This window comes from Mandrillus leucophaeus, unplaced genomic scaffold, assembly GCF_000951045.1.
Source record: "Mandrillus leucophaeus isolate KB7577 unplaced genomic scaffold, Mleu.le_1.0 Scaffold559, whole genome shotgun sequence".
Classification (NCBI taxonomy): Eukaryota; Metazoa; Chordata; class Mammalia; order Primates; family Cercopithecidae; genus Mandrillus; species Mandrillus leucophaeus.
The window spans coordinates 323,484-345,540 of record NW_012106019.1 but is presented as its reverse complement, the minus strand read 5'-3'; the positions used below and the strand labels follow the sequence as shown (position 1 = coordinate 345,540).

General features: G+C 35.8%; 1 protein-coding gene across 4 annotated transcripts in view; it reads left to right on the top strand.

Annotated features, from left to right (window-relative positions):
- Positions 1-22,057, top strand: part of SLC4A4 (solute carrier family 4 (sodium bicarbonate cotransporter), member 4) — a 365,688-nt gene that overhangs the window by 218,903 nt on the left and 124,728 nt on the right. For all 4 annotated transcript variants that reach the window (XM_011998142.1, XM_011998138.1, XM_011998140.1 and 1 more), the window contains 3 exons: positions 41-215; positions 13,108-13,241; positions 19,325-19,596. In XM_011998142.1, the coding sequence (XP_011853532.1) occupies positions 41-215; positions 13,108-13,241; positions 19,325-19,596 (581 nt within the window). The remainder of the gene's footprint in view (positions 1-40; positions 216-13,107; positions 13,242-19,324; positions 19,597-22,057) is intronic.

Genomic DNA, 22,057 nt, shown 5'->3' with positions numbered 1-22,057 from the left:
TACTTTACATTTAGTGGATGTTTGCATTCTCTCTGCCCAGGTTCTGTGGTGGACTAATTAAAGACATAAAGAGGAAAGCGCCATTTTTTGCCAGTGATTTTTATGATGCTTTAAATATTCAAGCTCTTTCGGCAATTCTCTTCATTTATCTGGCAACTGTAACTAATGCTATCACTTTTGGAGGACTGCTTGGGGATGCCACTGACAACATGCAGGTGGGTATGGTTTTGAGGAGGACACAAATAGTACAACCCAGATTGCCTTCCTCACCCCTACAGCTCAGTTAGAAGCAGATGGCCTTTCAGTTACTCAGCGTGATTTTCTTTCTTTTGCTGGATGCTGCATTTTACTTTGCTTCTGGCCTGCTGCTATATTTCCAGCATTTTAGTAATTATAAAAATAGCTCGATGAAATCTGGCTTGAGTCACAAGTGGGGAAAGGAAGGGAAGGAAATGAGGATATACAATTCTATTTGGGCAAAAGCATATCAGCTGCTTTAATTTTGTACAGTGCACAAGGTTTAGATCTTCTACTACTTTGACTATGTGAAACATATTCTGTTAAACTTGATGATTACACTTTCTTCGGGAATGTATGATTAGCTTAATTTTACACATGAGCAAATAGCATGGAACCATTGAGTGATTTGCTCAAAGTTGGGTTTGCATGTTTGCCAGTAAAATTTGGTTTTAATGAATACAAGCTAACAGTTACATCTCCTGTAGGTGGACCTGATTCTCGTTAGGCTGTAACAACTCTGGCTTGACTTATTTTCTATGATTAATTGTAACCACAATTAGTTGGTTACTTCCCAGATAGCATTACCTTTCCTTTGCAACAATAATAGCTAAAGTTTTGGTGACAGAAAAGATGTTTTTGGTTCCCTCCACCAACCAGAAAAATTTGTCCAAAATAACTTTTAGTTGATCCAATCATTTGAAAAAAGGTAGTGTGCTAAGTGATGAATACAAAGTAGTGAATGAAGTTATATTCCTATGAAAAGGACCAGATTGAAGCCCTTTTCATACTTTTTCTTCCACTTTACTGTATAGTATTGTATAATATATGTGGTATTCTAAGTGATGCCAGCCAGCTTATTTTTTAAAAAATGCAGCTGATTCCATAGGATTGCTTTTTTTCTACTTTGGCTTTCTTTCCTGGGCACATGCATATTTTAGATCTTTGTCTAAATACAAAAATACTATGGAGATTATAACATCTGTGTTGACCTAAGTAAAAAGGGAGAAATTATACAATTGTATTTTAGTTTGTCAAGTGCAGTTTTATCTTTTAGATCTTATCTAGCACTTCATAGCATGTTACCCCAAAACTTAGAGGCTTGAAACAACCATTTGATGACTCTCTTTCATGGTTTGGATGGTGAGTTGGCTCAGCTGAGTAGTTCTCTCCATTTGGTCGCTCATCCACTTGCAGTCAGATGGCAGCAGAGGTTGAGGTCATGCAGCAGCTTCTTTACTCATGTGTTGGTGCCTAAGCTAGGATGTCCAGAATATTTGGGGCCTGGATACTCTCCTCACGACTTCTTCACATAGCTAACTTGGACTTTCTCACAGTGAGGAGGCTGTGATGACTTCTGAGAGTTCATGTTCCAGCAGAAAGAAGCAGTTGCCACTCAGCTTTGCTTTTTCCCATGTGAATGTGTACCCAGTATTGCTTCATTCTCTGATCTTCAAAGAGAGGCTGAAAATTCTAATTCTTAGTGAAACCAGCGATTTTTAAATATTGGCAACTGATTAACATTTTAGAAAATAACATCGTGCTGGTCAAAGAACACATATCTCTGTGTTACCAGTGAGAGATCTGCAGCATGGGTTATAAGAACCAACTCTAATGGGACATAGAGATGAAATACACAGAGCGTGTTTGTCTCCTTTCCTCTCATTTGTAAGACAAAAATGAATACATTAAATTGTAGGAGTGATGTCAGTAATATAATTTTTATAAAAGTTGATCTATATCCAAGTTGCACAGCTATTCTTCATCTAAATGACAGCATAAAGATAACTAAAACAGATCGTTCAAGAAAAAAAATGGAGAAGATGGCACTGGGGGAACACCCTACGGCCAGCTTGAAGAAGTTAATACAGGCAACCACATGTTAAGAAAATAGAAGAAAGCTGTGATTTTGAGAGGGTGGTAAGAACAAAACTGTCTTCCATTTGTCAGTCTGTCAGAATGTATAGAGACTTTCTTGTGTTGTGCAGATAATTTTTAAACATTTTTTGGTGGACATCCTCATTGAGATGGGGACATTGCAATATTGCCTATGTGTATTAGTTTATTGACTTTTTAAAATTGAATTGTAATTCTTTGCAACCTCATAAGACTTGGCTTTATAATGTTGCATCTAACTGTAGAGAAGAAATCTGTTCAGATCTGTTTTAATCCCTCCTAGATGGATGAACTTCCATATGAGTAAGTTTTGGGAAAGTAGAGGACTCTATTATGTAACATACATAGTTAATTGGTATTTTTCTCCTCTGTGATGTATGACCTGGGAAAGGCCTTGCTGGTGGAATTAGCTATTTACTGTGTTCTAAAGATTTCAGGAGAAACGTAAATACTTTCAGTGCTTCAGGATGTTAAGTAGTCCACTAAAATAACCGTTTGCTGGATGTGACTCCTAGGAGTTGACTTTCAAATGTGTGGGGAAATTTTCCAGATGTAATTTGATTATTTTATTAATAGATTTTGTAACATCCATTGCTAATTTCACTGAAACTGTGGGTGGATTGTTTGAAAATACTGAAGAACATATTTTTCACTCTCTTCTGAAACTTTTTTCCTTTAAGAAACATATTGGTAATGTCTTTCTCCTAGACTACAATTTGATACATCTGGAAGTCACAGTAAGTGGCAAAAACACTGAAAAAGAGGGATAGAAAATTAATGACTATTAATTTAAATTTGTTGAACTGAAACTTAACAAATATTAATAATTTTATCTATTTTAAGGACTAGGGAGTCAGGTGATTTCGTATGTGGAAGATAATCTCTTGATTGAAAGGGTGTGTACTTTACCACACAAAATTTTTGATTTTCTGGCAGGAGAAGTCTTCTTGACCTGGGACCAGGATAAGAAAATATTTTATGGATTTGGTGCTAAGGCCTAGGTCATTTTACAAGTCTATGGCAGAAGTTGATTCATTCATTGCAAATATTTATGGAGTATCTACTATGTGTTTGACACTGTTTTAAGTGCTGGAGATAAAGATAGATGAGCAAAATAGACAGGAATTCCAATTTTGAATCCCAGTTATAGTGTAGGGTGTTGATGAAAACAGTCTTTTACAGTTACACCCAAGAGATACCAGTAGTGGGGTGTAGTGGGCTTATTTAGGGGATGAAGTCCTCTGGCTTCACTTGCTTTTCTAAACAGTAGACCAAGACTAAGCAGAAAAGCATTGGCAGAGCCTGAAATAGTCTGCAGTTATGTCACATGCCTTCATAAATGTGGCAGTGGGTTATTCTCAAAAGCACAGGCAGCTCAAATGAGTCAAATGAGAACAGTGTCCTTGCTTTTAAAGGCAGACAGCTCAGAGATGGTTCACATAGGGCCTTTATTGTCAGGCTACAAATAGACATGGGTGCTGGGTAGAAACGTGTTGTGAAAACACAGATGAGTCACTGCATGGCTGTTGTCTAAGCAAACTCTTCTGCCAACTTCTGTTCAGAAGGTCTTGCCTGCTTGAAGCATTTATCTTAGAGCATATATATATGCATATATAATTAGAAGCAGATTATTTTGGGAGCTATGTAGATTATTTCCCATGAAATTATGTTCAAAATAGAAGAGTTGAGGCTACAGTGACTCTAAGTACAATCATACAATTATAATGCTGACATAGATGATTGCATGAATTCACTAGTTTGGCGTACACATTTTGCCCGTTATGCTGCTCTGAGAGAACTCTGGGACTTACAGAACCGGTATTCACAAATTTCTTGTTAAATGTCAGCAGTAAACTTTAGCTGGGGCTTCTTTGAATAACTGAACCACTCAGCCAAGAGTTGATCTTACATTCATCTCAGATGCAACCCTGACTTGTGACTGTTTCCCTTTTTTATAGTTCAGCAATGGAGGACTCGAACATAAGCTTTCTGAAGTCCGAGAATTGTGCAACACTCTTATTTTCCTTTTCTTATAGTAAGTCCCACAGTAATGCTCTGGTGTCCTTGCCATATTGTCAGGTAAACAAAGACTTTTCAGCCTTACCATCCTAAAAAACATGTCCCCTTCACAACTAAACTCTCTGTAACCATGTGTGCCAACTCACTGCATTGTTGCAGTCATTCCTCGCTATCAGCAGAGGATTGGTTCCAGGACCCCCTTTCTTCCCATGGATACCAAAATTCATCAATGTGCAAATCTCTTTTACAAAATGGGGTACTATTTATGTAGTACCTTTGCACATCCATATACTTCAAATTATCTCTAGGTTACTTATAATGCCTAATACAATGCAAATACTATGAAATATGTTATACTATATTTTAAATTTTGTATTAGCATTTATTGTTATATTGTTATGTTTTATTTTTAGTTTTTCCTGACTATTTTTGATCTGGAGTTGGTTGAATCCACTGATGCGGAACCCATTCATATGGATGGGCCAATTCATTTATACTCTTGGTTGCCAAACAAGTATACTGCTGAATTCATTTAGCTACTTCTAATTACATTGTTAAATGTCAGTGTATAAATATATTTCAGTAGAATGTATTACTACCATTGGTTTTTCATTCAAAGTACTGTCTGAATGGAACCTTAATGCAAATTAAATCAACAAATATTTATGGATTACTTAGTCTATGGGCAAGATACTTATGTAAGGAATAATTTTTGATACCTTGTGACAAGTCTTATTTAAAAAATTGTTCCTTTTAGTGTTATGAAATACAGAAAGTCTTTTAATTTAAAACTACATCGTTGATTGTGAATGAATAAGCACAGTCTAGAGTGAACACTGAGTGAAGAAAGTAATTTTAATTTTTTTCCAGGAGTAAATATAATCCTATTTTCACAAACCTTTTAGCAAAAGAATACAGTAAGATTTTTAGATTCTGTGAATTTTGTGATATTTATGGAGCTTAACAGAGCACATTTTAAGGGAACTTGTCTCATAATAAGGAACATTTATAGTTGGCATCTCCAAATTTGAGACTTTATTTTAACATAAAGCTGTGCTGAGAATATTTAATCAACCTGCTTAAGTTGGAACTGTATCATTTCTTATTCACATGTGATGTTCCTTGATAAGATAGACGAATCTTTACAAAGCCTATTATGTGTAATTTATAACAGCAAGATTAAAGCAAATTGGTAATTGCTTTACTATATTGAGAATTGTACAAGAATTTCAATTTAGCTGAGTGTTGTCCTTTGGCACCAAAATGCATTTCCTCCTTGAAGTGAAAATATAAGGTGACGTTAGTCTACACTATCAACATATTCCAGTTTCAAAGTTAGGTGGAGATAATCTGTTGGAATGACACAATTTTGGTAGGTAAAAATAAATAGACCTATTTAGCGACAAAATAAGGATTCTGCATTACCTGGTTGCCTCTAAAATTTATTAGCTATTCCTTCTTTAAAGGAACTTCAAATAATGTGCTTTGCTTCATGGGCAAGTTGTAAATTAAATCCTGTTTGATTGAGGTTAAGTAATGTGTATTTGGTGGGTTTTTTATTTGAAAGACCTTTGCCACCCTATTTTCTTGGTGATCAGAAAATGATAGTGATTTAGGCAGGGATGTGGGGAGTCTCAACTGATGCTAAATTCTAATTCTTATTTTGTGTTTGGTTTGCAACTGTTTTGAGAATAAGATATAATTATATATTGTAGAAAATTCCAAAAATCCCAAAAAAATATGTAGAAGGTAATTTTGCCCTGAAACCCATCAACCAGAATTAATCATTATTAACATTGTTGTGAACATTTTCCCATACATCTTGAAATTCATGTGTATGCAGATAGATTGATATATAGGACTTTATATAAATAAATTAATCATTATTAACATTGTCATGAGCATTTTCCCATATATCTTAAAGTTCATGTGTATACAGATAGATTGATATATAGGATTTTATATAAATAAAATCCTATACATGCTGTTACATAATTTTAGTATTTCATGGATGTCTTTCCACTTCAGTATGAATATTTAACATCATTTTTAATGACTACATATATTTATACACATGATGCATGTGCTATAATTTACTGTAACAGAGCCCCTCTTAGTGGACTTTTAGTTTTTCCTGTTTTTTTATAAACAAAAAAATGTAGGTGATTAACTACATGTTTATTATTGAGATTACCTTCCTAGGGCAAATTTCTAGCAGAATGATTGCAGGATATGCTCATTTTATTTTTTGATATTTGTTTCAAATACACTACAGAAGGTTATACCAGATCATACGTCTAACAATAACAGACAAGGATGTCCACTTTCTTATACCCTTGTGAAAACAGAATTTTGTCCCATATTTTCATTTTTGTCATTCTGTGGGTTGAAAAATAATGGTTCATTTTTATTTAATTCTAATTTCTTTGATTACTTAGTGAGGGTGAATCTCCTTTCGCATTTTTATTGATTGTCTATACTCTTTATACTTGTATCATTGGTATATTTTCCTTTTGGGGCATTTAGGGTTTTTTTCATTGCCTTATGAGAACTCTTTGTATAATAAGGATATTTTCTCTTTGCTTGTGAGAAATATTACAAACTGTATTTTTCTTAGAGCTGCCATGTCTTTTAACCTTATTTATGATTTCTTTTCCTGTATAGATCTTAATTTTTATGTAGCTAAAATTGTCAGTTTTTTAATAGTTTCTTCTTTTCATCATATATTTAGAAAGGCTTTCCCTACCCCAAGATTAAAGAAATATTTACCCACATATTTTAGTTCTTTTCTGTTTTCATTGAAATTTTTTATCCATCTGGAATTGGTTTTTGTGTAAGGTTATATGGGCCTAATGTTTCCGATGATCTAGATACATATTCACAGCTCTTCAAACAAACAAAAAGTATTAGAAAGCCCTCCATGTCTTGCTCATCCAGTCTATTAGACTTGGAACTGTTGGTAAGATTTTTGGCTTGTACTTTTCTTCAAGCAGGGAGATAATCCGTCTTTCAAGTCTTGCCTTTTTATCATTTCCTGCTGGCATTGTAAACAGAAATCCTGCTTATGACGGCAAAGTAGTTTAGGCAGAGTGGATGGCAATAAGGATTTGGCAGCTGTGATCTGTCAGGACAGAAATCACTGATTTATTGGCTGTAGCTACACAGGGGAAATAAAAAACGAGGGTTGTATATCCAGTCTCCTTCCCTAGTGTAGATGAATGGTCTGTGTGACCAATCGTTACTGCTATTCTGAAGGAGAAGGGGAGGTACATCTCACATTTGGGGCACATGGGAATCACTTGGGGAACTTAAAAAAATACCAAATCCCTAGGCATTATCTTCATTGGTTCTGATTTAATTGTTTAGGGTGGAAATAAAGAATCAGTATTTTTTGTATTAAAAAAATCTTCTGAGATGACTCCCATGTGACCCAAATTTGCTTTAGATACTTGAATCATTTCTCCACTTATTTTTGATCATGTGGTTTGGCTTATGCTGGTGACCTGACATCAAAACTCAGATAGGTAATTCCTCTCTGACTACTTATTTCCAGTGGCATTGGGCTACTTCATAATTCTTGACTAAACTTTAGCTTCAAAGGCTTATCTAGAAAAATTTAATTTTCTAATTTATTATTCAGTATGCTGCAGAGTTCCTTATGAATACCACCACAAGGACTGGCATTTCTTTTTACTGTTATAAACAAAAAATTTCTAAAGCCTGAAACACGACAGTAATGTTGGTAAATGCTTTATCATTTGATGCCACCTTTATTTTCCATACTTACTGGGTGGGAAATTGTCAAAAAAAAGAGAAAATTTTTTGTTTTCCTAGGCTGTTCTACCACTTTTCTCCTTAGCCTTTTTTCCCCTTCTGTTTTTGTCACTCAGCCTCCCTAAACAGGGTTATAATTATTAATCAAAATAATAAAGTCCTTAATAAAAAGGACATAAAACAACAAAAGTCACTTTTTAGCGTTATATGAAGAAACCAAATTGCAATAAAGTCAAAGTTGACAGCATAGATTTTTAATGTTTAATGTTTTATCATCTTGAATGTGCTTGCTTTGCATTAGCCATGACAGGTAATGGTGGCCTTGGCAGCCCTTGTCCCAAGTTGCTCAAAGACATAAAATGCTGGTATTACAAATCGTGGTTGGTTTTTAATTTTTTTTAGAATCTTGCTCCTATGGTCTAATTTCTTTTAGTAAAAAATATGTTTTACTATTCTGGGACTTGTCCTAATTTCTTGACTTTTAAAAAACACAGGCCATCCTTGGTTTAATTTTGTACCCTAATACAAGCTGAAAAATATTCACAAATGTTTTTGGATATCGATTTTGACTTCACTGCTGTCAAGTAAAACAAGCTATTTTGTTTGTTATCATTGACTTGTGTGTGATGCAAAGGAATGTAAAATGGCTCTCAACGGCCATAGTGTTGCCACTTAAGATTTCTGTTGATTTAAAATTTGCTCTGGGAAATACTGTAGACCTAAAGAGGCTTTTTTTTACCTGTTTCTTCTGAAGACTAATTTTATCTTTTCATATCATTTCTTTTTATCTGCTTCGTCTCTTAAAGGAAAAAGAAATAATAGAGAGAGGCTGTAAAGAAGGTGATGAAAAGCAGCCAAGGAAAAGAAATCAACATTAGATTGTATCTCTGCTTTATACGAGGCTCTGTTCTTAGCTCTTTACATATTATTCTTTCATTTATCCAAATAATTATCCTGTGAAGTAGCTATTGATTTTACAGAAGAGAAGTAGGATTTAGAAAGGTTACCCAGTTGGTCACTGGTAGAACTGAGATTTAAATTCAGATGTCCCTGACTCCACGACAGGCTCTTTGTGCTGAGCCACCTGGAAGAGACCTTACAGACTATCCAGTCCAACCTCCTCATTTTTTTTTTTTTTTTTTTTTTTTTTTTAGATTGTCACCCAGTCTGGAGTGGAGTAGCGTGATCTCAGCTCACTGCAACCTCTGCCTCCTGGGTTCAAGGAATTCTCCTGCCTCAGCCTCCTGAGTAGGTGGGACTACAGGCGTGCACCACCATGCCCGGCTAATTTTTGTGTTTTTAGTAGAAGCAGAGTTTCTCCATGTTGGCCAGGCTGGTCTCGAACTCCTGACCTCAGGTAGATTGATCTGTCCACCTCAGCCTCCCAAAGTGCTGGGATTACAGGTGTGAGCCACCACGCCCGGCCGTCATCTGATATTTAAATACGTACAGTACACATATTGTTGCCATGTATCAAAAAGGTTTTTATCAGTCAGAGACTATGCTAAGCACCTTACATACATTATCTATCTAACGTGCATACTAACCCCAGGAAGCATAGGTAAGTTAAATAACTTGCTTAAAGTCATTGGTCTAGGAAATAATATGGTATAGATGCCAATCTGGGATTGTCTGACTCCAGAGTCCAGTGCTCTACCCTAGTATCTCAATTTTTCCTCTCCATAAAAATACTGAAATTGACTGAGGTGAAGTCACATTTCTAAGACCATCAGCTCTCTTTGGCAGAACGGAGCCTCGACTCCAGATTTCTGACTGCCAGTTGTTTGCTCTTTCTACTCTGCTACAGTGGTGTCACATGATCAGAAGTGGAATAGAATGAAAGCCCAACCAATATGGACGGGAGCACTTTGTGGCATCCTGTGGCTCCACACCTCAGAGTTCAACTGTCCGCAGCCTCATAAATTGCTAGGAAATTTGTTCCTCTGAGAAATCAGGTGTAGAAATGCCTTTATGAGTTATGGCTTTTAAAAATACACATATCCACACATTGTTTTCCTTTTTGTCTCAGCGAACACTGAATATAATAAATCAGCAAAGAGATTTCTGATAGTTCACCTTATAAATTGCTGTAAACTTTAGTTACAGTTACACTAGAGTTATTCATTGATATTGTTTTTTAAATTTCTGTATTGTGAAGAGGAAAATGTCAAATAGTTCTTTTCTCAGAAATACTGGAAACATCTCTAAATTTAAGCAAGTTTCCAGTGCAGTGTGTATAATCAATCACCTGTCTCTGTTTCAAGATTGTCAGCAACAGAATGGAAACTGTAGTACTTACCAAAGGATCAAGTACTGAAATAAAAATAATCTGCCTTTTAACAGTTGTATGGTTTCCATAAATTAAAGTGGTTTTCTGGAAGAAATTGGTTGTTATCTTTACTGAATGAGCAACAACGCCTGTTGACCTTTGATAGGTGGAACCTGGAGTATGATTTGTGCCTTGCTTCTTCGTTCCTTTAGCATTTGCTGAGTGCCTACAGACCACATGTAGAGATGGTGGATAGCATGATGAGAGAAAGAGAAACATGGATGATGCCAGAAGACCCTGTTCTTATCCTCCCCGAGATTAGTAGCGATGTCAAATCAAGTAGAGAATGCAAAAATCTCTCCTTTTGAATTGCTCCTTTCCCCTTTATATTCTCCCTTACATTCAGTCAGTGCGGTCTTGATCCCATAGCAGTGATAAGAAATATCACTCCTTGCTTGATAAAGAATGTTGTAGTGTATCTGCCTGTCACATGCACCCAGAGCATAGCTTGTCCTGCCACAGGAAGCATTCAAGTTTCTACCTTTCATCTTATGCACACACTGGTGTAAGTTGTAAAAAAAGAAAGATGAATTATAAGACATAGAAAGCCCACTGTCTATGCACAAGGGTTGAAACCCCAGCCTATGGTACACCTTTTATCCTTACGAGGGGTGAAGTCTGGTTGGGCAAGTACATACACTGAAGACCCAAAGACTTATGTCACATTGAATGTGAATTTGTTCATATCACTTAACTCCCCTGAATCTCAATGTCTAAATGTTTAAGAAATCAAGGTAAATGCTATTTGTTGGTCTAGGAGAAACTTTTCTGTCTTCTCTGCATAAATACATCTTGGTTCTGCTGCCCTTTCTTGTTATTCTGGTTTCTGTCCCTGTGAGGAAGAACGAGCAAGATAGTCTCTCTGCGGAATGGCTATAAATAATGAGATGGCACCCTTCAGCCATGTGCTGGACCTACATCCATGTAAATGGAAGTCCTTATGAGACCTTCCTGCCAGGCTTCAAACCTAGACTTCTGCATGAACTGGACTTGTTCTGGATTTTTTCAGAGTGTGTGTATTTGCCATGAGAGAAACCAGTCTTACTACTTAATTGTCACCTCTTGTTTTTTATCCACCGTCATCCCAACTCTATTATTGTCTAGTGCTGCTCTAAAGGACTTTCATTTGTTTTCTGAATTGAGTTCTACCCTTAAAAGAGGAGCATGTGGTACTGCTAGTGTCAGTCTGTGGAGAATATTGCTGTCTCTGAAGTAGAATAAGAAATATTTTGAGTAATTATTGTAACAATGGTCTCCTAAGCTTTTGAGTGGAACTTACTGTGTTTAAGTTTTGTAAGTTGATTCGAAAAACAATTTCTTCATAATCATTTTACGTATATTGTATTTTCTTTAAAAATGATAAGTGAATGAGAAGTTGCTGGAGAACTTTTGGGACAGTGGTAAGAGGTGGCCTAGTGAGGTTGACAGATGGATAGGTTAACTCAGGGGTTGAGGGTCACAGGAAATGGCTGAGGGCGCTGTAGATTCCCCAGAAATCCACTCTGCTCCAGTCAGGGGGTGGTTTCAATTAAAAGGCTTATTTTTTGTGACATAAATCATACTTCTAAGAACAGGTAATTTATTGTTTAATTGAAGAGAGAACTCTTCCTATACCAAGAGATCACATGATTTTGCTCCACTGTTTTGTCTATCACTGAATATATTATTGTGTCCTTTAAAGCTATAGAATTTCTTTACTCATTTGAAAATGTTTTATTTTGCAAATTTTAATGTTCAGATTTATAGCTTCATGTATTGAATAAAGGGTTTCTGTCATCTTTTTATGTTTAAAAATCATGTCTTCGTAAAATATTATTTTATGTCTACAAAAGAACCTTCCTACAAATACACATATGCTTGTCTATAGGTTGGTACAAAAGTAATCGTGTAGTTTTTGCCATTACTTTAATTACTTTAATGGCAAAAACCACGATTACTTTTGCACCAACCTAACTGCTGACTAAACTGATAACTAAAGTTTGAAATAATGAAAAATACAGGAAACGGGCTAGTTTGTCATCCTTGAAAGCATTGGTCCGGAGTGATGTGATTAGGAAAGTTAGGACAGTTTTGTAAGTCAGTGATCCTTGTTGACATCATTGATGATCCTTGTTGACATCCTTTGTTTTTATTATGCTAAAGGAAAATAATGGGTTGATTTCCAGAGATGTAACTAAAAGGAAATGTGGCCATAAAAGACTACCTGTTTATGTTCCAGCACATATATTTTCTCTAGAAATAGTTAATTGAAGCTTCTATATAAGTTTACATTGGACACTGAAAATGTAATGAGAATGTCTTTTGAAATTGGTGTTTTAGAAGTTGCAGAATGGAGGAAAGATCACTTTTTTGGTCCCCTTTGTGCACCTCTCTACTTCAAAGGTATTTATCTAGGGAAAAAAAAGTAGCTTTTGTGCATAAAAGATAGCTACTTATAAGTGCCTACTATGTGCAAGGCGAAATCAGGCTAAAACACTGAAGGGAACCACAAAGAGGAAAATGCCACCAAAAATACCAAGTCACTTCTAACCATTTGATTTTTTTGTGTAGAAGCTTCAGTTAGTATTTTAGTAAGGATCAGAGCCACCTTTTGCCTCCTATACACCAGCCATCATAGTAATTATAGTGCTTTAGAGCAGGTCGACCCTTGGAGTAGGGAACAATGACTAAATTGTATGTAAGGTGAAATAAATGGTGGCAATATGCATATTGGTAAGAGCCTTTGTTCTTCATTCTTTATATGTTAAGACCCTCCTAATAGTATATTCACGTGGCTTTGTTTGCCTAGTGACATCACAAATGAAAAGAAAAAAGACGTGTTTCATTTAACATTTATATTTTCTTTATTTTAGGGTGTGTTGGAGAGTTTCCTAGGCACTGCCGTCTCTGGAGCCATCTTTTGCCTTTTTGCTGGTCAACCACTCACTATTCTGAGCAGCACTGGACCTGTCCTAGTTTTTGAGAGGCTTCTATTTAATTTCAGCAAGTATGTACATACATATTTAATTGCAAATTAGAATTGCTTAATTGTAGAACCTTTATAGGCTAGATAGAGCATAGAATAGTGATTAGGCAGATCTAAAAATCACTCAGAATACTGGAATGTTCAGATGTGAGAGGTGAAAGGGTCTTAGCAATTAGGTAGTCACCACTTGTTTCAGGTGTGATTCGACTGAGACTGTTACGTTGTGTGCGTCCTTGCTCCCTTCCCACTTTTTCTCTTTCCTGTCGTCCTGCCCTGTGCTCTAGGGGCTGATACCTGTGGACAGCAGCACCCATGCCCCTTTGCCTTCTGGCTTCCTCTTGGGTTTGGCTAATGGGGAGCACCAACAGAACGGGAAGAGAGAGAGAGAGAGGTCTGAGTATGTCTGCCTTTCCCCAGCTCACCATCTTTGTTTTAGCACAGCATTCTGGCAGTGCTTATCCCTGAGGACTTCAGCCCCTGTCAAGTGGCTTATCCACCTTGACTCTAGCCCTCACCAGGCTCTGGTAGCTCTATTCCTTCCTTGGCCTTTTCAAGCCTGAAGTTAGTAGTGGCTTCCTGCTGTTGATGGTCCCTGAGTGCCTTGCCATTTGTTGTTACTTCAGAATGCCTTCTATTTCCTGCCATGATCCTGACCAACATACTAGAGAAATTAAGTTGATTAAGTTCACATCATTCAATAATGAAAGAGACAGGATGCTCTTTACTTAATCCACTGCTCTTCACCCCCAGTTTCATGTTCTTAACTAAAGATAGCTTCCAAAACTCAGCTGAATAAATACCTAACATTTATTGAGAGTTGATCATGTACCAAGTATTATCCTAATATATGTACTAACTCATTTAATTCTTACAGCAATCCTGTGAGGTAGGGACCACATCCTGATTTATAGATGAAAAAGTAAGCACAGGAACAATAAGCAAATTGCCTAATATTACATCACAAGTCATCAGTGGGGCTGGGATATGAATTCTTGCTTTCTGACTCCAGAGTCCAAGTCTCTTCAGGAATCACTAGACGTTTCTAATGGGCATCATAATTATGATATCAGCATTTTCTTTTAGAAATTGATGGATCATTTTAAGAAGGGGAAAAATTAGTTAAGTGAATTATCTGAGTGGCCACATTAATACACAAGTAGATTCAAAATCAGATTGGGTCTTCTACCGTCTTTCTAATGTAATTGATACCTCTAAGAGAGAATCGCCTTTACTGGCAGATCTCAATCCTTAGGTAGATTGAAGAATGTCTCATGCCTTGCTGGCACTCCTTGTCAGCATTCCCATAGTCTTACATTGTTATACAGTTTTAGGATTTTAATTTTAGAATTGTCATTACCTTCATAGTACATCATGGACTTAACGGACTCATATATAGCCTTTAAAAGTGTGTGTGTTATCAAAAATAGTCATAGGATGGAGGCGGGAAAGAAGATTTAAAACCAGTTTTTTTGAAAACAGGGTTGAGGACATCAGCAGGGGTCTTTTGAGAATGTAAAAAGTTCCAAATATTAAGTAATATTGTGAGTTTTCTGTAGGTAATTATTACTATAAATCCTTTCTCATAATTCTCAGAACATTGGAAAGAATTTTATTCATGTCAGTTTATAGAAAGAGTCAAACAGTTTTTATATGTTTAAGGAAACATTGTGTGAGACAAGAAAGCCTTTGTAGAAAGATTAAACAAGGATGTACTATAAACAGGAACAAACATGCACAAACTTTGCAGAAAGATTTATTGGATGAAATGTGATCAGCGCCTTAATCTACAGAAAATGTTTGCATCCCAGTTTGTTTTAAGTAATTGTGAGATACAGATTATTTCCTTTTACTAAGCAAGTTCCGTTCACATTCTCCTTTTTTTTAATCATAATTGGTAACATAACATAGTTCCAAGTGATTTATTTGATAACAGTTGTAAATCAACAAGAAACATTTGAGAAGCCATGCATTAAATCCATCACTGAGTAATATGTGGCAAGCATTATTTTAATCACAATGCTGTATCATTTGTTTGTGTAATAGCACCTGCAGTGATAATATTCTGTCTAGATACAAAATATTTGGATAGATCACTATTTCCCAAAGTGTGTTTCATCTATTACTAGTCTTATTCCACGCTCCATGAAAAAAAACTTCTGTGGTCCCAGTAAGTCTGGGAAGTGCTGTATACCGTATACCCACCTCTTGGTAATTCACTTTAGACTTTAGCGTGCAAGAGATCTGAAAAAGTCCTTCAGGTAAGAACTATTTTACTTTGTCTTGCCCAGATTTTCCCCAACATGTTTTACCACTGTTGAAGAATAGGTAGATCCTTGCTTTGTAGGTTCACTGGACTCAAACTCTGTATAATAATGGATTTATTTCTGAGGTTTTGATATTTGCCCTGTAAACTGGAGAATTCTTTTAAAGGAATATGAATGATATGCTGCCATCTCTTAAAATCAGTAATAGAAGGAAGAAAATAGCTCACAACTTTTCAAAGGACACTTGTAGTTTTATTTCCCAAATTCTGCAATCCGTTTTGCATTGTTTTTACACATTTTATCACAATAATAATTAGATTCCTTCTTTTTACTTGAGTGAGGAATCTGAAAGATGTTTCAGCAATGTGTTCTAAGCTATATAAAAACTTCACAATTAAGGTTGAATTTTAACTTGTATTATTATCATTTGGTCATTCAGTATTTTTTTTCCTATATTCTTTAAACAGTTTACTTTTAAGCCTTCAAATTTTTAATTCTTCCATGATATTACTGGGTGTATTCTTTTAGGGAGTTTATATTTCTTTGTCAGTGGCTACACATTAATTTCTGTAGCATATTTCAGATATGACTTCTTCGGTTTATCTGTATCCTTGGTTTTATGCTACTGAGAAACTATGATTCAAAATATCTAGGAACACTGAGTGGTGCCATAACGATATGAATCTATTTTTTCCTTCTAATTCACCAGAATTTCTTCTTTGGTCTCTAATATCATTTCCTGTTGCTTTTTAAAACTTAATTGCTATTTAAATTTGGCACAAAGGGAATTTATTGGATGTAATAATACCATTTTACTGCAGTCATTACTGATGATCAACTTATTTAAATTTTTCTCATTTCTTATTCCTCTTTCTTCTTGATGCTCTACACATATCACTTTCATAATGAAGTGCCATTGGCTTTATTGACTTTATTTGGGTCATTCTTGTTGAACTACTCTAGGATTGCTTAAGTCTTTTAAAGCAGCTAGTTTAGTATATTGTTTAGATTCTAAGGTTTAAGTTTATACATGTATCTTTTCCTTTGTACCCAAAGTAATGTTGCTCCTAACCATTAGCTAGTTAATGGATTTGTTTCTCATCCTGTCCTGTAAACATTAAATCTATAAACAACTACTAGTATTCCTAAAACAAATCAAGATTGCTCTTTCATCTTCTTGCTAGGGTAGCAAAACTAGGTAATTGTTTAAAATTTTTATTTTAGGGAAAAAGTATGTTGGCTCAGAAGTAACAAAACTGTGTTTCTTAGTTGTTATTCTGACACTGACTCATTGTATGATAATGTAAATTATCTGAAATTTCTAGAACTCAATTTTTTCTATAGTTTACTTATCTCACATAGGCATGCATAGGATTAAAGCAGTGGTGTTCTGGACATAAAGCAAACTGCAAAGGAAAGTAAAAGTTATCTTCAGAAGGATCCCATAAAGTCTATCGAAGATAACTTACCCCAGTATTAATAATCTCCTTCTTCAGTAATGTATTTCAATTGCGTGATTAGATAAGAAGAGAGAAACAAAAGACAATGACTTTTAATATTCACCCTATCTAGAGCTAAATACAAATCAGATGGGGAACCATGCTATAATTTTTAAAACGAACACCTAAGAATCAAGAGATTTGGCTTCTGGTCAAGCTCTGTCATTAAAACCTTGATGTTGGATAAATGATTTAACTTCCATTGGTCTTGGTGTCCTTACCTATAAAATGAGACGTAATTTGACAGATTGGTGTCTGTATTAGCCAGTGTTCTCCAGAGAAACAGAACCCATACAATGTGAGTGTGTGTGTAGATTTATTATAAAGAGTTGGCTCATGCAATTATAGAGGCTGAGAAGGCTGGCAGGCTAGAGACCCAGGGGAGCCAATGCTCCAGTTTGAGTCTGAAGGCTGTCTGCTGTAGAACCAGGAAGAGCTGATGTTGCAGAAGTTCAAAGGCAGTCTGCTGGAGAATTCTCTGCTGCCCTGGGGAAGGTCAATCTTTTTTGTTTTATTCAGGCCTGCAACTGATGAGATGAGTTCCCCCCCACATACTATGGAGGGTGATCTGCTTTACTCAAAGTCCACCAATTTGTATGTTTATTTCTCCAAAAACACCCTAACAGAAACACCCAGAATAATGTTTGACCAAATGTCTAGGCACTTTGTAGCCTGGTCAGGACATAAAACTAATCATCACAGTACCTAAAGAACTTTGAATTCTAATATTCTATAATTTTTAGCCATCACAGGAACAGTCATGTCTTGGTTGCATGAGATATAGTTCATAGGTCAGTGTCAGTAACTGTCTCAGGCAAGTCTTAAGTACAGACATGCATTTATTCATCCTGCAAGTCTTTATTGGGCACTTTCTATGTGCGAGACACTGTGCTAGGTAAAGAATTTGAATTTTATTCTAAGGGCAATGGGAAGCTATTGAAAGATTTTAAGCTGGGGTGTCTGACTTTCATTAAAAATGATAATTTTGGCTGTGGTGTGGAAAATGGCTTTCAGTAAGGCAAGTATAGATATCAGTAAGGATATCAATGAGGGGGTGTGTATCAGGCAAAAACTTACCTGTGGGTTGGGTAAGATTGGGTTGGTGCTGATCAAGGTGGAGAGTTGATTGCCTATGGGAAAGTTTTAAGATATATCATCAACAGTTATCAGAAACTCATTGTCTAAAAGCAAGGTTCTAGAGTGTCCAGCATGCACAATCCTTGACTTTTTTCTTATTCTCATGCAAGTAATACATACTACTACCCGCTTTTTCATCACAAATAAATTGAGTTTAAAAAAATCATTATAAAGCACTCTCCACATACTTTTAAAGGAATCAGTATAAAATGGTAAGACATTAACACTTGACCCATCCTTTCGGAGTTGTGAATCTTGAACTATTAATAATTCAGTTGTAAGAAATGGGAAAGGCCTCAAAAGACGGTGATCTCCTTAGATAGAAGTAGCCTATTCTAAGTCTGCTGTGGGACAAACACAGAAGGATGTTGGTCGCAAGATGCTTCACACCCAGCTTCAGCAGAAGAATATCAGATCTGTGGGCAGACTTCATAAGCTCCATAAGACGTGGAAGGGTCTGGCAGTAGCATGGCAAGATAGCCTTTCTTGATCTGATGACAGCTCATATTTCTAATTCCACCTCATGCTGGTGGCAGTCTGTCCACACACAGTGAGCAGTACAGGCCATCTTGTGCCATGTTATCTTTTTAACTACTTTTTCCTCTTCCTGGCCTTGCTCTCTCTGGTCTGTCCAGAAAGTTTCTACTACTTATCCCTGAACACCTTGAATTTTTTCTGCAACTTCCTCTTTCCTTCCAACCAGAATTAGTTACTCCTTCTTCTGTAACATTATCACTTACTGTTTTATAGTGTGATACATTTATCGATTTGTTTCCCTCAGTAGACTGTGATGACATAGGGACAGAAAACATACTGATCTTAGTGTCTTTATAAACCCATAAAGCTCATACAAACATTTATTGAACACATACTAAGTACCAGTGTTAGGTTTGCAAATTATTTACTCTATAAACTCTAGGAAGGTAGGGACCATATTTTTTGAATGAGAAAAATAATAAGGTTTTCACATATAAATGATATAACTACTTTGAATGTGTTTTCCTCAAATTTTTATTGTTTTGAAATTGTATCATTAGACTAAATTCTTAAACTTAGTGCTTTCTGGCTGAAATAGAGTTTCACATTTAGTGGCTAAAGGTGATCTTGTATTTTTGTCAATCTTTCTGTAGACATTTGGTAGTTTTATATTATTCTTTGTGTTCCAAGGAGGAGGGATCTAAACACCTTTCTTTCTTTTTTCCAGGGACAATAATTTTGACTATTTGGAGTTTCGCCTTTGGATTGGCCTGTGGTCCGCCTTCCTGTGTCTCATTTTGGTAGCCACTGATGCCAGCTTCTTGGTTCAATACTTCACACGTTTCACGGAGGAGGGCTTTTCTTCTCTGATTAGCTTCATCTTTATCTATGATGCTTTCAAGAAGATGATCAAGCTTGCAGATTACTACCCCATCAACTCCAACTTCAAAGTGGGCTACAACACTCTCTTTTCCTGTGCCTGTGTGCCACCTGACCCAGGTGAGGGCATCACACTTTGTGTTTATGCTTGCTTTGCATTTGGAGGAAGGTGTAGGCTCCTTGCTTGCAAATTTTCAGCATGCTGTCATGGTCCTCAGGAATTAGTCTTATTTTTTGTCTGAAAAACTGTGCTACTGAATTTGACGTCTCATTGCCTGAGGTATTTTAGCTGTATGATTCAACCAGGAAGGAGACCAGGAGCTCTGGAATGTGAAAATAACCAACTCAATATTTTGAAATTAACTCAAACTGTGGGATTTGCAAGGAATTCATGTGTACATTATTCTTGATTTTATAAGTGGGGAGACCTGGATACATGTATTAACAGATATAAATATGTGACAAACTTACCCTCTGCTGCTTCTTTATTGGTGTAGGAATCTCTTCCTTTAAGTAAACTTTTAATACATGATTTTAAGCTTATAGAAGAAAAAGATACTAACCCACTTCAGACAATTTGAAGCATTAAATTAAGAAAAAAGAAATTCAGATTGGAATTGCCTAGCGGTAGAATTTTATAGTTTATCTCTGCTAGACAAATAAGAAAAGAAAGGAAGAGAGAAGAAGAAACGAAAGAAGGAATGTGATGTTCTAGGAGTAGATTTATATTCTAGAGTCCAGAAGGACATAAAAACAAAAGTAATTCCTGGAAAGGAATGTGATTCTCTATATCTTAGCCCTTTAAAATCTATCATACCAAACATGAGTTGATATCGTAAGTTTTTCACAAAAAAAAAAAAAAATGTTCAGCTTGGTCTTTGGAATTCTTTCTTGGAGTAATTCCATGATAAAATTCCATTTTATAATATGAAAGGCATTTCAAAAAAGGATTTACTCTGAGGGAAGTTGTTTTAGATCTTCTCTCGTATAAAAAGGAATAGGGACTGGGTGCAGTGTCTCTTGCCTATAATTTTGAAATTAACTCAAACTGCAGTATTTGCAAGGAATTAATGTCTATATTATTCTTTGTACAGCACTTTGAGAGGCTGAGGCAGGTGGATTGCTTGAGCCCAGGAGTTTGAGACCAGTCCGGGCAACATTATGAAACTCTGTCCCTACAAAAAATAGAAAAATCAGCCGGGTGTGCCGGCACATACCTGTAGCTACTCAAGTGGCTGAAGGGGTAGCAAGACTCTGTCAAAAAAAAAAAAAAAAAAAAAAAAGAAACAGAAAAAGGGATAGGCATTTGTGTCAGACAATTAAATGTTAGTAGCACTGGTGATCCTAGGTCATGCAATTAGCTACAGGTCTGTGTCCCTTAAAATAAAAATTGATATACAATCCATACTTTTTACTGAGGTCTTTTAGTACCAGAAGTATAGCAGTGTTCAAAGGGCTGGGACACAAATGTGGGGCACATTGATGCAGTATCCACTGTGATTTATAGATTCTGAGGAAAAAGCTCTTAATGTTTACCGTAAAACTAACATGGTTATAGACTAGAATGCAGAATGCTTATGAATTTAAAAAATAAGCAAGATATTACAAATTATTTTTATGCTTGTGGCATGCCATTTCAGATTGTTCCTAGATATTTTGGTATGCAACTCATTCTTCTCTGCCACATTGGTGGAGAAGTCTTAGAAGACCGATATGTGTCTTGAATTGAGAGAAAAGAGAACACTACTTCCCTCACACTGAGGCAGTCAGTAACACTGATGACAAGCTAGGGCCTTGTTGGGCTTTGCACTCATGGATTCTTTCTGTGTTAAGAAAAATCGGCACACATTAAAATAAAACCCATATTTAAAGCAATGCAGAAAGATATACAAAGTAGAAATTTAAAGATTCAGACTAACAAGAATGCCATATAGTTACAAAAGCTAACTAGTGTTCAGCTGTATACTGATTTGAAATATTTGATAATTTAAGAAGTACTTGGAAACAAGCACAATATATATCACTCCACCCTTGATATATATTATTATTAGAATCAATTAAATGTGCTCCCCAGAGAAACACAGATGTTACTGTCACTCAACTATATGGAGCTCTTCCTAGGAGACAAGGGGGATAAAACTCCCAATAACCATACAACCTGGACTTTCAGGGAAGTCCAGGTATTCAAAATATTGGCTTTATAAACATTTAATTGTGAGATTTTTCAGCCTTGTCTTACATGTATTAATTTATATATAAATATATGTATACGTTTATTTATGACTTCTTAGACAGGTTTGAGTAATCATACACTAAGATTTTCTAAAGGAAAAAAAGTACTTTGAGGTATTCATGAAGCCAGATGAGGGGTTTATCAGCACACCTGTCACACAGAAAAAACCCATTTAATGTCAACCCCATACCTACCTGAGGCGAATGGAAACTTGTGTTGGTTGTTTTATTATTTGGATGTTAGAGAAGGTAACATGAAACTAAGGAAGACATATCTAAATGTGTTCAAATTATAAAAAGTACTATGGTTTTACATGTAATCTTCCTTCCAAGAAGGATCTTTGTTTTT